A 14155-nucleotide genomic window follows, 5' to 3' on the forward strand; every position below is an offset into this window, starting at 1 on the left:
GGACTGAATTCTTCAATCAAAAGATATATCGTGAGTCAATGGATAAAGAAACAAGACCCAGAGGCTCACCTCAGCTTTAAGGATACCCATAGGCTCAGAGTAAAGGGATGGAAAAAGATATTATACGTAAGTGGAACCCAAAAGAAAGCAAGGATATAATGATATCAGACAAAATAGAATTTTTTTAAAGATTTTATTTATCTATTCATAGACACAGAGAGAGAGAGGCAGAGACACAGGCAGGGAGACACAGGGAGAAGCAGGCTCCATGCAGGGAGCCCGACGTGGGAATCAATCCTGGGTCTCCAGGACCACACCTCAGGCTTCAGGCGGGGCCAAACCGCTGCCACCGGGGCTGCCCGACAAAATAGAATTTAAGCCAAAAATAGTATCAAGAGACAGAGATGGCCATTATACAGTGCTAAAAAGATCAGTTCATCAAGAAGATAGAACAACTGCAAATATGTATACATACAGCATCAAAGCATTAAAACATATTAAGCAAAAATCAACAGATTTGAAGGGATAAGTAGACCACAATAAGAGGCTTCAATATTTCACTTTCTTCAATGGATAGATCATCCAGACAGATAATCAACAAGAAAACTTCAGACTTGAATCACATTTTTTTATTAAAGATTTTATTTATTTATTTGAGAGAGAGAGAGAGAGAGAGAGAGAGAGAAAGCCAGAGAGAGTGCATGAGTGGAGGGGAGGGGCAATGGCAGAAGCAGACTCCCCATTAACAGGGAGTCAGATGTGGGGCTTGATCCCAGGACTCTGGGATCATGACCTGAGCCAAAAACAGACTAAATGCGCTCCTGAACAACCCAATGGGTTGAAGAAGAAATCAAAAGTGAAACAGAAGCACCTGGGTGACTCAGTCAGTTAAGCATCTGACTTCAGCTCAGATCATGATCCCAGGGTCCTGGAATCAAGCCCCAGGTCAGGCTCTATCTCAGTGGGGAGTCTGCTTCACCCTCTCTATATGACCCAACTCATGTGTGTGTGCTCTCTCCCCAGAAAAAAAATCTTTTAAAAAAGTGAAATAAAAAAAAATTCTTCAAAAAAATGAAAATGGAAACAACACACAAAAATCTATGGGATGCTGTAAAAGCAGTTTATAGTGGCAAATACATTTATTAAGAAAAAAGAATGATCTCAAATTATCAAGCTAACTTTATACCTCAAAGAACTAGAAGAAAGAGGAAAAATTAAGCCCAAAATTAGCAGAAGGAAGAAAATAGTAGGATCAAAGAAAAAAAATAAATGAAATACAGACCATAAAAACAACGAAAAAGATGAAAATTAACAGTGGGTTTTTTTGAAAAGATAAAATTGACAAACCCTTAGCTCAACTAAGGCAAAAACTCAAAAAAATTAGAAATGAAAGAAAATAAGAAATGAAAATATTAAACTGAGCATAGAAATACACAGGATCATAAGAGACTGCAATGCATAATTACACGCCAAAAAACTGGATAACCTAGAAGAAATGGATAAATCCCAATAAATATACAACCTACCAAGACCGAATCATATGGAAATGGAAAATCTGAACAGACAAATAACAAATGGGGATTTTGAATCAGTAATCAAAAACCTCCTAACAGAAAAGGTCAGGACCAGATGGTTTCAATGATGAATTCTATCAAACATTTAAAGAAAAATTAATGCCAATCCTTCTAAAAATCTTCCAAAAAACTGAAGAGGATGGTATACTTCTAAACTCATCTTATGAGGCCAGACATTACCCTTCTACCAAAACTAGGACAGAATACTTCAATATTCTTGATGAATACACCAATATCCTTGATGAAGAAAGATGCAAATATCTCAAATAAAATACTAGCAAACTGAATTCAACAATACACTTAAAGAATCATATACCATGATCAAGTGGGATTTATCCCCAGGATACAAAGACAGTTTGACAATATGATCAACAAATGTGATACCATATTAATAGAATGAAAGATAAAAAAAAATCATACGATCATCTTAAAAGATGCAAGAAAAGCATCTAAGCTCCACATCCTTTCATAAAAAAAAAGAAAAAAAGAAAAAAAAAACATTATTTAACTGAGTAGAAAAGGGATATACCTCAACACAGTAAAGGCCATGTGGAAGAAACCAACATCTAACATCATACTAAACTGTGAAAGCTTGAAAGCTTTTCTTCTGAGATAAGGAAGAAGGCAAAGGTGCCCATTTGCACCACTCTTATTCAACAGTCCTAGCTAGAACAATCAAGCAATATAAAGATACAAAAAGCATCTAAATAGATTCTTTCCTTCACTGATCAAAGAAGACTGGGCAAGAGTAGGAAGAGACTAGCCTCTAGAAAGGCCTTCCCATCCTGAACTTTTCTTACTCCCCTCAAAATACCAACCCTGCTGTATATATATGGAAAGTGTGTACCACTATCTAAATATTTAAGTCATTTCTCAAAGGAGAGGGGACAGGAGACTCTCTGTCTTTTGGCAACATTGCTTCTCTTGCTTTTGCTTTTGCCTTTTCCTTCTTGCCCTTGGTTTCATCCTATTCAACTTTCTGTTTTTATGTCGTACTTGCTCCTTTTTTCATATTGAAAAGATGACATTGTCCCATGGGCAAAAAATAAATGGGAAATGAAAAGCATTCAAATAAAAAAGGAAAATAAAATTACCTTCTTTGCAGATGATATGATATCATATATAAAAATACTAAATACTCAACCAAGAAACTGCTGAAAATAATCAACAAGTTCAGTAAAGTTTCAGAAAATAAATCAAAATATAAAAATTGGTATGTTTGGGGCACCTGAGTGTCTCAGTAGTCAAACATCTACCCTTTGGCTCAGGTTGTGATCCCAGGGTCCTGTGATGGAGTCCCACAGGGAGCCTGCTTCTCCCTCTTCCCATGTCTCTGCCTGTGTCTCATGAATAAATAAAATCTTTTAAAAAAATTGGTGTGTTTCTACAAACATTAAAATCACTGAAAAAGAAATAAAGAATGTAATCCCATTCACAATAGCATCAAATACTAAAATATTTAGGAATAAGCTTAACCAAAGAAGTGACAGATCTGTAAAAAGAAAGCTGTAAGACACTGATGAAAGAAACTGAAGAAGACACAAACAGATATTCTGTGCCTATGTATTGAATATAATTAATATTATCAAAATGTCCGTTCTGCTCAAAGCCATCTATAGATTCAATGTAACCTCTATCAAAATTCCAAAAGCAGTTTTCACAGAAATAGAAAATCCTAAAGTTTGTATGAAACTGAAAAACATCCCAAAGAGCCAAAGCAATTCCAAGAAAATAGAACAAATCTGGAGGAAGTACCACACTTATTTCAAACTATACTACAAAGCAACAGTAATTAAAATAATATAGTAATGATATAAAAACAGACATAGACCAAAAGAATGGAGTAGAGAATGCAGAAAGAAACTCCCATACACACAATAGCATTTGACAAGGGAGCCAAGAATATTCAATGGGGAAAGGACAATAAATAGTTTTAAGAAAACTAGATAACCAGGGCAGCCCCAATGGCGCAGTGGTTTAGGGCCTCTTGTAGCCTGGGGTGTGATCCTGGAGACCTGGGATCCAGTCCCATGTCAGGCTTCCTGTAGGGGGCCTGCTTCTCCCTCTGCCTGTGTCTCTGCCTGTGTCTCTGCCTCTTTCTGTGTGTGTCTCTACGAATAAATAAACTCTTTAAAAAAAACAAACTAGATAACCATATACAGAAAAGTGAAATTGTACACCCATTTTACACCATTCACAAAAGCCAACTCAACACCAATTAAACATCAGAGCTGAAACCATAAAACTCCTAGAGAAAATATAAGAAAAGCTTCTTGACATTGGTCTTGTTACTGATTTTTTGGATATGACAGCAAAAGCACAAGAAACAAAAGCAAAAATCAAGTGATACTACAACCAATCCAAAAAAAGCCTCTGCACAACACCAGTAACAATCAACAGAATGAAAAGGCAATCTATGGAATGGAAGGAAATATTTGCAAGCCACATATCTGATAAGGGATAAGTATCTAACTATATAATTACTCACACAGCTTAGTAACCAAAAAAATCCAATTAAAATATGGGAAAAGGAATGAAATACATATTTTTCCAAAGAACACATACAAATAAATAGTCAACAGGTACATGAAGAGATTCTCAACATCATTAATCATCAGGAAAATGGAGATCAAAACCAATGTGCAATCTCATCTCACACCTGTTACAATGGCTCTCATCAAGAAGACTATGAGACAACCACTATGGAAAATAATATGAGAATTCCTCAAAAAAAAATAAAAATAGCACTACTATATGCTCTAGAAATTCCATTTCTGAATATATATCAAAAGTAAATGAAAAGATGATCTCCAAAAGATATCCGCACTCCCTGTTAATCACAGCATTATTCATAATAGCCAAGATACAGAAACAACTTAAGAATCTGTCAATGGATGAATGAACAAGATGTGATGTGTACACACACACACACACACACACACACACACACACACACTAGATTAGCTATATATATACATATACATACACACACAATGGATTAAAATTCAGCTATGAGAAGGACATTCTGCCATTTGTGACAACACAGATAGGCCTTGAGAATATTATGCTGAATGAAACAAGTCAGAGAAAAACAAATACTGTATGATATCATTTATATATGTGAATCTAAAAAAGCAAAAACTCATAGACATGAAGAGTAGAATGGTGGCTACCAGAAGCTAGAGGGTAGGGACATTGGGGAGATATTGGTCAAAGGGTACAAACTTGTAGGGAAAACAATTAAAAGAGAAATATTAGTAAAAATGATTATTTGGTGAAAGGGGGAGGAATTCACTTTGTTCTGGACTTCAGCACTTTCGTAGGCCCCAATTTTTCTATCATGTTGTAAGTATTATGATAAATATTTTAATGCACTGAAAAAGAATATACTATGCATAAATATCTAATTTGTCCTATATTTTAGTAGCTTTTTGCCACACAAAAAGCCAACCTTCCATTACTAATGTGGAGCCTTATACACCATAAGCACTTAGTGAATTAATCAACAAATCATTCCTCAGTATGACTTACTACATTAAAGAGAACACCTATGCCACTGGACGATGAAAATGTTCCTGATAACAATCACAGCATCAAACTGAAAATCCTTAATTCTGATTTTTTTTCTTTATTTGAGGTGCTTTATATGCTCTCTCAACTAATAACCTCAGTTCCCAATGAGAACACGAACTACTTATTGACAGCAAGAGTGTCATCCACCACCATTGCTTGCATTGGGTGAAGACTCAAAAGCAGGTAGAGAAGAGGGAAAGCTTTATGGTGGCAAAAAGGGAAGATTTATCCTGATGGGAGGTTGCTGGCATAGAGAAGCTAAAGGCAGGTTGATGAGAAAAGATCTACCCCAAATATCGTAAAATACTAATCTGAAACAGTAAAATACTACTGAATATTACAAAGTGATTACCAGAGTCTAAGCATAACCTAAAATTGTTTACTCTGTAGTTTACTCAATATTATATATAATACTGGATTCCAGTGCATACCTTTGAGGAAAAAAACTTTATTTATAGGATTAGCTAAATAAAAGGTTTATTACACTATTTTAATTCATAAAAACTATTGTTCTTATATAAAATTACTACTGCTAACAATATTATAATTCTAAGTATTTTTGTTTATAAATAAATGTCAGATATTTTAGAACTCAAAGTTAACAACTATGTACTCTGTAAGAAAATTTATTACCTCAGCTAGACTTTCATGCAATTTTCATGAAATTAAACCCCTTACAAGTTTATGTGTTTTTCTTTATTTCTCTTTTCTTTCTTTTTTCTTTTCTTTTTTTCTTTCTTCCTTTCTTTCTTATATGGTTTTTAAAATCTCTCACCAGGCATTTTAATACCATTTTTCTTTAATCATTACAGAAGTTTTTAATTATCAGCCTGATTGCAAAGCAAAGGTACTCAGATATAAGGCAAGTCTTAAATGGGACATAATTCTTTACATTCTAGTTTTAAGGAAAACTTCTTAGTTTTCTTAAGTTTAAAGTTATACTATGAGAAAAGAAAAAAGGGATGATGTGGGAGTTACTTCTTTTGGATAGAGTAAGCAGAAAACTGAGTAGGTGAGCACAGATGCCTGGGATTAGGTTGCAGTAGGTGACAGACTGATTCACTGAGTTGTCTCTACCACCAATAAGCATATATCCCTCATATTAGCAACATTTGAGGACCTCCATTTTTACCTATAAACCAAGGATCTTGGAATATATAACCTCTAAATTCCTCTTCCAGTAAAATACCATATGAATTCATGGATCTGAAGATCTGAGATGGAAACAAGAACAAAAAAAGTCATACCTTTGTATTATCTTTTACCTTTGTTTTACTTTGGATTTTTTCCCTGGCTTCATGAAGACCTTTCTGAGTAGGACCTTCTGGTGCATTTTCTTTTTCAGAGTTAGGACCAACTACAAGATAACAGAATTTATTCTTAGTGTCTATACTGTTTATCTACAATTAATATAATTTTAACCAAAAATATGAAAGCCAAAATCATAATGATACACATATTTTTTAAAGTATTAAACCAAAAATATTAAAATACCACCAAAATGTTTTAAGTGGGGTATCAAATTAATTTTCCCAAAATACAGGATGTCATTACTGCAAGGTCAGTAAAATGGCATGATGAGCCAGTTAGAGAGCATAGGAGCCAATCTCCAATTACATTATATCCAAATTTCTGTCATGAGATTTATGGGCACAAGTAAAGTTGAAGAGGGTCAAAGGAGAGAATGGTAAGCAATGACAAAATTTCCCAAAGTGGATAATAAATAACAGATTTTTAAAAGAATATTGTATTAAATAAAATATTATTCTCAATGTTGAGAAAAATAGAAAACATTAGATAATATTCCAATGAAATTGTGATATTACTCTCCAAACTCTCATGGACATAAAGAACAGTCCTAATAAAACCACCCGAGGGAAAAATAAAAGTGACAGGAGAAGACTCTTTCTTTTACACTTTTCCATATACATATGCCTATTTAGGTATACATAATTTCTCCCTATATTTTCTAAACAGGAAACGATTGTAAATAACTAATAAACTTATAAAAATTAACTCTTAAAAGAAATAACTAAATGTTCTAAATTATAACACTAGATTTATAATAGGCAAAAGACAAACACAAAAATATCTGGATGAGTCAAGGCTCCCAAAAAATTCTGAGGTCATAAAGGCAAGGAAGCACATAGCCAGCATTTAGATTTTTTCTGACCTGACTTTTCCTATTCAGTATAAGTTTCAGACAAAGGAGAAAATTTCCAAAAATAACATAAAAACAGAATATTGAATAACACAGTTCTACAGGAAGGTACTTAAAAGACTTCAAACACTTGGGTATCCCGACTGCCTGTCCACCCTGAGTGGTGCTAAAAGTTAGAGCCCCACAGCATCTGGGAAATATGTGAGGGGGTAAGGCAACAATTACAGCTCACTGACATTACGGAAAAATTTTCACTGCCAGTTCTCTTCTATTTTATATTCCTTTTCAACAACCAACAGTGACATCCTGATAATAATTTAAAATAATAATAATTAGCATTTATGCCTCATTGAGCTTTTACTACATAACAGCCACTGTTCTAAACAATTTGCATGTATATTTCATAAAATTTTGTCAATAATCCTGTCAAGGTCACTACCGTTTGTTCTCCTTTATATATGAGGAGAATATGTATATAGTAATATCTACAGGGAAGTAATGAAAAAGCAGTAGAGAGAGAAACTCAGGATTCCAGCAGATAATTCTAAGAACATGTGCAGATTCAGGTAGCATATGAAATGTTACTAAGCACCACTTCATAAGAGAAAAAAAATCAGGAAGCAAACAAACAAAATGTTATGGATAACAAATGAAAGTCAAAAACCAAAAAGGTTTCGGTTTATAAGTATATGTAGTTGTTCCACAACAAAAAGAAATGTTCATAGTTAATCATGATTTCAGGAAAATGCTGAACACTTGGAACCAAAATGAGAATAAACACTGTATAATGCATGTAGAATTAGCCGAGAAATAACACTTCTAAACTATTTCTCCATGTAGCAAATATAAATGTGATTTCCACTCTTCATCAGATAAACATCTCTTTTACACAAAGATTTTTAGAACAAATAAGAGGCTCAGACATTAAAGTCTGTGTCACATTCATGGTTACATGCATATAATTCTAAAATTCCACACATTGCTTCTTAATATTTAGTAATATCCTAGCAAATTCCATGTCTCTATCATAGCATCTTTCAGTTTCTCACACCCAGGGCTTATTAATGACAAGCCTGTATTACTGATTAGTGGGGTGCAGTTTCCCAGATTTTACATGGGCACAGGGAATATCTTAAGGAAAGTATAATTTCTTAAGAGAAATAAATATCAAATAAACACATTTTCCTTATAAAAATTTATTCATTGTACCTCCAGTGCTATATTTCACCCGTTCAACAACTCCTTCATGTATGCACTCAATTCAACCAATGTTAACTGAATACGTTCAGGCCCCTCATTAAACAGCAAAAATGCATGAATATATTCATTTAACAAAATAAATATGTAGGGACCTACACTGTGCCAGTCACTAACTCTTTTATGGATAAACCCAGCTGAAAAGAGAATTTAACTGAAAAAAAGTTTTAAAGAAATTATCCACAATTTGGCCCAGAAAGCTAAACAGAAAAGATCTAAGAGATCAGGACACACATAAACTAAAATGGGATCAACTATATATCTAATTGTAATTCGGAAAAAGGCAAATAGGGGTAAAGGGAGAGAGGCTTTGCTTTAAATTTACTTTATTTTTACTTTAATTTTACTTTCTAACCTAGCCATATATTCCACATAGTCATAGGAAACTGACATCTTGTAATGCAATTCTGAACAGCAGCAAAATATCCAACTTAAAAAGCAGCAATTTATTAAGCTAAAAACCTTATAGAATACTTTGCTTTACTGTATATGACATCTTTCCTTTATGAACCTCTGAAGTTGGTTTTCACGATTGTTTTTCACTTCATTTAACACTTCTAATTTCTAGCTGTTTCTCCTGAATTCATAATTTTCTATCATAAGTTATAAGATGCATTAAAATATAATTATACATCTTTATAACTTGCTTTGGAAATAGACATTTTTGCATTCAAATTGCAACCTTATAGGAAACCAAAATAATATGAGTTAATAACCAACACAAACACATCAGAATTGGCATATTCATAAATTTTTTGAAATTAATTTGTACAAAAAATGGTTTTATCTCATTAATATATATTAAAGTACTTTCTGTATAGCGTCCTATAAATATTGATATATATTACATTTCATAACAAAAAAAGAAAAATAATACAAAGTTGTCACTTCAAATATCTAATCAATAATAGTTCACTATTTCATAGTTTCTCCTAGGAATTTTTCTATCATTCTAATATAATATAAAAATATAATGTAGAATTAAAAACCTTCTTCAAGTGAGAAAGTTCAGTACTGAAGTGGTAATACTATCCTCTCTGGGTGGTACAATTATGAATAATTTTAAAAATAAGGATTGTCATTTTAAAAATTTCTAAAATAGGCATATCACTTTGATAATAAAAATATGGTATATTTAAAATTACTTGATTACTCCAAATCAGTTCAATTTTTGTCTTACTCTCTAAATCTAGATTGAATAACAATTAATAATTTTTTTCCCAAAGTTCAGAGTAAATGGTAATCAATTCATTGTTCCTCAACTACAGGGTGTATAATACTTAATTTTAAGAATCTCTACTGCCATACCAACCTCTGCCCAAAATAAATGGATAGATTTATAGATGGATGACAGGTAGACAAACAAAATTTTTAAAACTTAAACTAAAATAAGCAAATGGAGGAGGGTAGTTAAATATATGCGAATTATTGTGAAGCATGGCAGTATTTATAAGAGACGACCAGTTAACTAATAAAGCAACTTCTCCTCAAATTAGTGTTCCTGGCTACATAAGGTTTCAAGTTGATCAGGCAATCAGAGAAGTGACAGAGTCTGACCCAACACAGCCAGATGCTAACAACAGAAGCTTGGGAAGAAGAACTGCAAGTTCCATATCGAACACTAGAATGCATATTTATAAAGATCATAAAATCATTCAGGACAGAATTTAAGGAATTAATTTTATTCAGGTAGTTGGGATTATGCAGTTAAAAGAATCTATTTCTTCGGATCAAAATTTATTCCTTTTGACCAAAGCCACTTGAAAACATCACAAATCAAAAATAATTTACAAAGTTGATCTTCAAAGTGACTTAGAAAAATATACAATGTGTTCATTTAAAATTGTATCAAATAATAGAATATAATTTCATAAAGAAGTTATCAGTAAACCATTAATTTTAACAGAGATGTCAAGAATACATACATAAAAATCACAAACTATTAGAGTAGAATGGAGTAATAGAGATTAACTGGTACAATCATCAACCCAATGCATGAAGTTCCTCAACCTTTAAGTCATCTTTTATATATTATTTTTCACATTCTTTAGTAATTTGGAAAGTAAGAGCTCCTGAGGCTATGATAGATAGTTTGATAATATCCCTTCATATTTACATCTGATTGTATTCTTAAAAGTTATTTACATATGGGAACAAGTAATTTTTTTATCTTAACAAAAATGTATATTCTTTGAAAAAAATGCAATAAGGAAAAATATAGAAAATAATAATAAGCAAATTTTGTATATATTTTGATGTGTATCATTTCTTTACAGATATTTAATATTCATGAACTTATACTATATAAATGTTCTTATTTTTAACATTTTATTGACATTATGATGTGTTTTCTTATGCATGATTTTTAAAGACTTTCTAGTCATATGATCAATCATATTTATTTAAACATTCACTTGTGGTTAAAGATTAAGATTGTAAGATTGTTTTGCACTGTTTTTTTCTATAGATATGACTGCAATAAATATCCTTGTCCATAGTGTCTTTAGACATCACTGAGTATAACTAATATTTCTTTAACATAAAATATTAGAATAGGAGCTACTGAATCAAGGCTAAGAAAAAAGTTTCAAATGTGAGAATGTTGCCTATTTCTCTTAAGTTTTAACTAATCATTGAACATAATGAATAGTCATCTGTAAATAATAAGATGTTATATCTACCAAGAAAATTCACTATTTCACAGTCTTTCTATATTTCGGAGTCTCATCATTCCTTTTAAAATCAAATTTAGTGAGGTACAACTTACATATAATAAAATGAATACATTTTAAATAGAGAATTGGGTAAGTTTTGGCAAAGATAAACAGGCATATAACCACCACCAAAATCAAGATATAAAATGTTTGTACCACTTCCAAAATTATAATTTTCTTAACATTCCCATTTATAAGACATGTACAATAATCATTGTTTTTACAAGTCAATTTTCTTTTAAGAAATTAAAAATGAAAAAAACCTCAATCTTTATATTAACCAGAATATAACAATCTTAAATCTCTATATTCAGTCCTGGAGATGAGTTTTCTTCTGGCATATTCTCTTTTGGCCCAAAGAAACTCCTTAGTATTTCCTGTACTTCAGAATGATTTGCAACAAGATGTTTTAGCTTTCATTTAAATTAAAAAGTCTGTATATCTGTATTTCATTGTAATTTTTGAAGAATATTTTATTGGATCTAGAATTCTGAATGTAAAATTTTCCACATTTAAAAAATGTCATTTCCAGGGATCCCTGGGTGGCGCAGCGGTTTGGCGCCTGCCTTTGGCCCAGGGCGCGATCCTGGAGACCCGGGATCGAATCCCACGTCGGGCTCCCGGTGCATGGAGCCTGCTTCTCCCTCTGCCTGTGTCTCTGCCTCTCTCTCTCTCTCTGTGACTATCATAAATAAATTAAAAAAAAAAATTAAAAAAAAAAAAAATGTCATTTCCAGGGTGCTTGGGTGGCTCAGTTGGTTAAGTGTCTGCCTTCAGCTCAGGTTATGATCTCAGGGTCCTGAGCCTGCTTCTTCCTCTTCCTCATGCTCAGACTCTCTCTTGCTCTGTCAAATAAAATCTTTTTATAAAAATTTCATTTCCTTGTTTCTAGCCTCCAATATCTCTCAGAGAAATCAGCCTTTATTTATTTACTGTTCTCTTTTATGTTTTTTTCTTTCTTGTTGCTTTTGAGATTATTTCACTTAAATTTTCATAAGTTTGAATATTATGTATCCAGGATTGATTCTCTTTTGGGTTTATAGTTGTTAGCTGCTTTTGGGGGATCTGTAGGTTTATGTATTATATCAAATTTGGAAAATTTTAGGCTGACTTTTGTTTAATTTTTTTCAAGATTTTATGTATTTATTCATGAGAGAGAGAGAAGCAGAGACATAGGCAGAGGGAGTCGCAGGCTCCACGCAGGGAGCCCGACTGAGACTCGATTCCGGGTCTCCAGGATCATGCCCTGGGTTGAAGGCAGTGCTAAACTGCTGAGCCACCCAGGCTGCCCTGTTTAAATATTTTTATGCCCCATTCTTGTTCTTTTCTCCTTTGAGACTGCAATCACACATATGTTACATATGATAGGTTCAATTTTTTTTTCTCTTTTCTTCAGACTATATTTTAATTGATGTCTCTTAAATTCACTGACATTTCTGACATTTCCAGACTGTTGTGAACACAAAGTTTTCATTTAAGCTATCATACTTCTCAGTACTAGAATTCAATTTCCTTTTTTTTTGTTTCCACATATCTGCTAAGATTCCCATTCTGCTAAGAGTCCCATCTGATCAATCAATGTCATATTTTTCTTTAAGTCCTTGATCATATTCAAAATAGCTGCTTTAGCATTTTTATTTTTTTTAAGATTTTATTTATTTATTCATGAGTGACAGAGAGAGAGAGACAGAGACAGAGAGAGAGAGGCAGAGACACAGGCAGAGGGAGAAGCAGGCTCCATGCAGGGAGCCCGATGTGGGACTCGATCCCGGGTCTCCAGGATCAGCCCCTGGGCTGAAGACGGCACTAAACCACTGAGCCACCCAGGCTGCCCTTCTTAAGCATTTTTAATCCTCTATATCCAACATCTGGACAATCTCAGTGTAACATTCTACTTCTTGTTTTTTGTCTTGAATGTGAGTCACCTTTTCCTGTTTCTATAACATGTATTGAAAATTTTAATTACATACTAGGCAGTTTAGATAATAGATTATAAAGACTCTGGACAACTGTTTTCCTTTAAAGGGTGCTGATTTTTTTTTCTAGCAGAAGTTTAACTTTTTGATGATAACCTTGAAATTCTAGGCTTAATTTTATGCTTTGTTGAGTCCATCGAAAGCCCTAAATTTTTCCCAAGGCTCTCTAATTTGGCAAGATTCAAACTCCAAATTCTGTCTTCCCTAAAAATTCTATGTAAGCTTTGTTTTTGGTTTTATAGGGCAGTACAAGTGTTATGTTAATATTTTACTATGATTATATCAAATGTTAATATGGCATTATCAAAGTGTTTATCAGGTCTCTCCATCCAGGCATGGGCAGAATTCCAGTATCTCCCATCTCTGTTGACTTATTGAATCCTTGCTCCCCTCTGAGCTCTATAAAATCTCCTCTTTCTACTAAGTCTCAAGTAGTCTACATGTATAGCCTAGCTATCAACTAAAGACTCATAGTAAACTCCCTCACAAACCGGATTCCTGCTCATTGTAGAACCTTTTTATCTAGTGCACTTTCCTACAGATTCTAGTTGCTTTGAATGCTATGAACTATGATCTTTGTCTTTGCAGTTTATCAGGACTGGCATGCTCTTCTTGACTTCCACCTCCATAGAATTTGGTTTGGAAACTTCTGCAGGCAAAGCCATGGTGATGGTGCATCTCACCTTAAAAATGTTCTATCACTTGCCTTCTGTGATTTGTGCTATTTTCCAATGCCTAAAAGTAGCAGCCTTATAAATAGTTTAGTTTTAAGAGTTTTTTATTGAAAGGTTAGTTTGGTACCAGATACTCCATTATGGCCAGAAACACAAGTCTTCCCATTATAGTTTACTCATATCTTTTTCTAAAATTACTCTATACAGCACTGTATCTATACTCTCT

At 33.1% G+C, this 14155-nt stretch overlaps 1 protein-coding gene and 1 long non-coding RNA gene across 12 annotated transcripts in view; one reads left to right on the forward strand and one right to left on the reverse strand.

The window, feature by feature from the left end:
• SPAG16 (sperm associated antigen 16) overlaps positions 1-14155 on the reverse strand; it is a 911935-nt gene that overhangs the window by 839197 nt on the left and 58583 nt on the right. For 9 of the 11 annotated variants that reach the window (XM_077885066.1, XM_077885062.1, XM_077885072.1 and 6 more), the window contains exon 9: positions 6395-6504. In XM_077885066.1, the coding sequence (XP_077741192.1) occupies positions 6395-6504 (110 nt within the window). The remainder of the gene's footprint in view (positions 1-6394; positions 6505-14155) is intronic. The other 2 variants (XM_077885063.1, XM_077885073.1) reach the window with 1 other exon arrangement.
• LOC144305924 (uncharacterized) overlaps positions 1-14155 on the forward strand; it is a 38988-nt gene that overhangs the window by 15697 nt on the left and 9136 nt on the right. The gene's annotated exons all lie outside the window — the stretch shown is intronic.

The sequence above is a fragment of the Canis aureus genome, chromosome 36 (genome assembly GCF_053574225.1).
Source record: "Canis aureus isolate CA01 chromosome 36, VMU_Caureus_v.1.0, whole genome shotgun sequence".
NCBI lineage: Eukaryota > Metazoa > Chordata > Mammalia > Carnivora > Canidae > Canis > Canis aureus.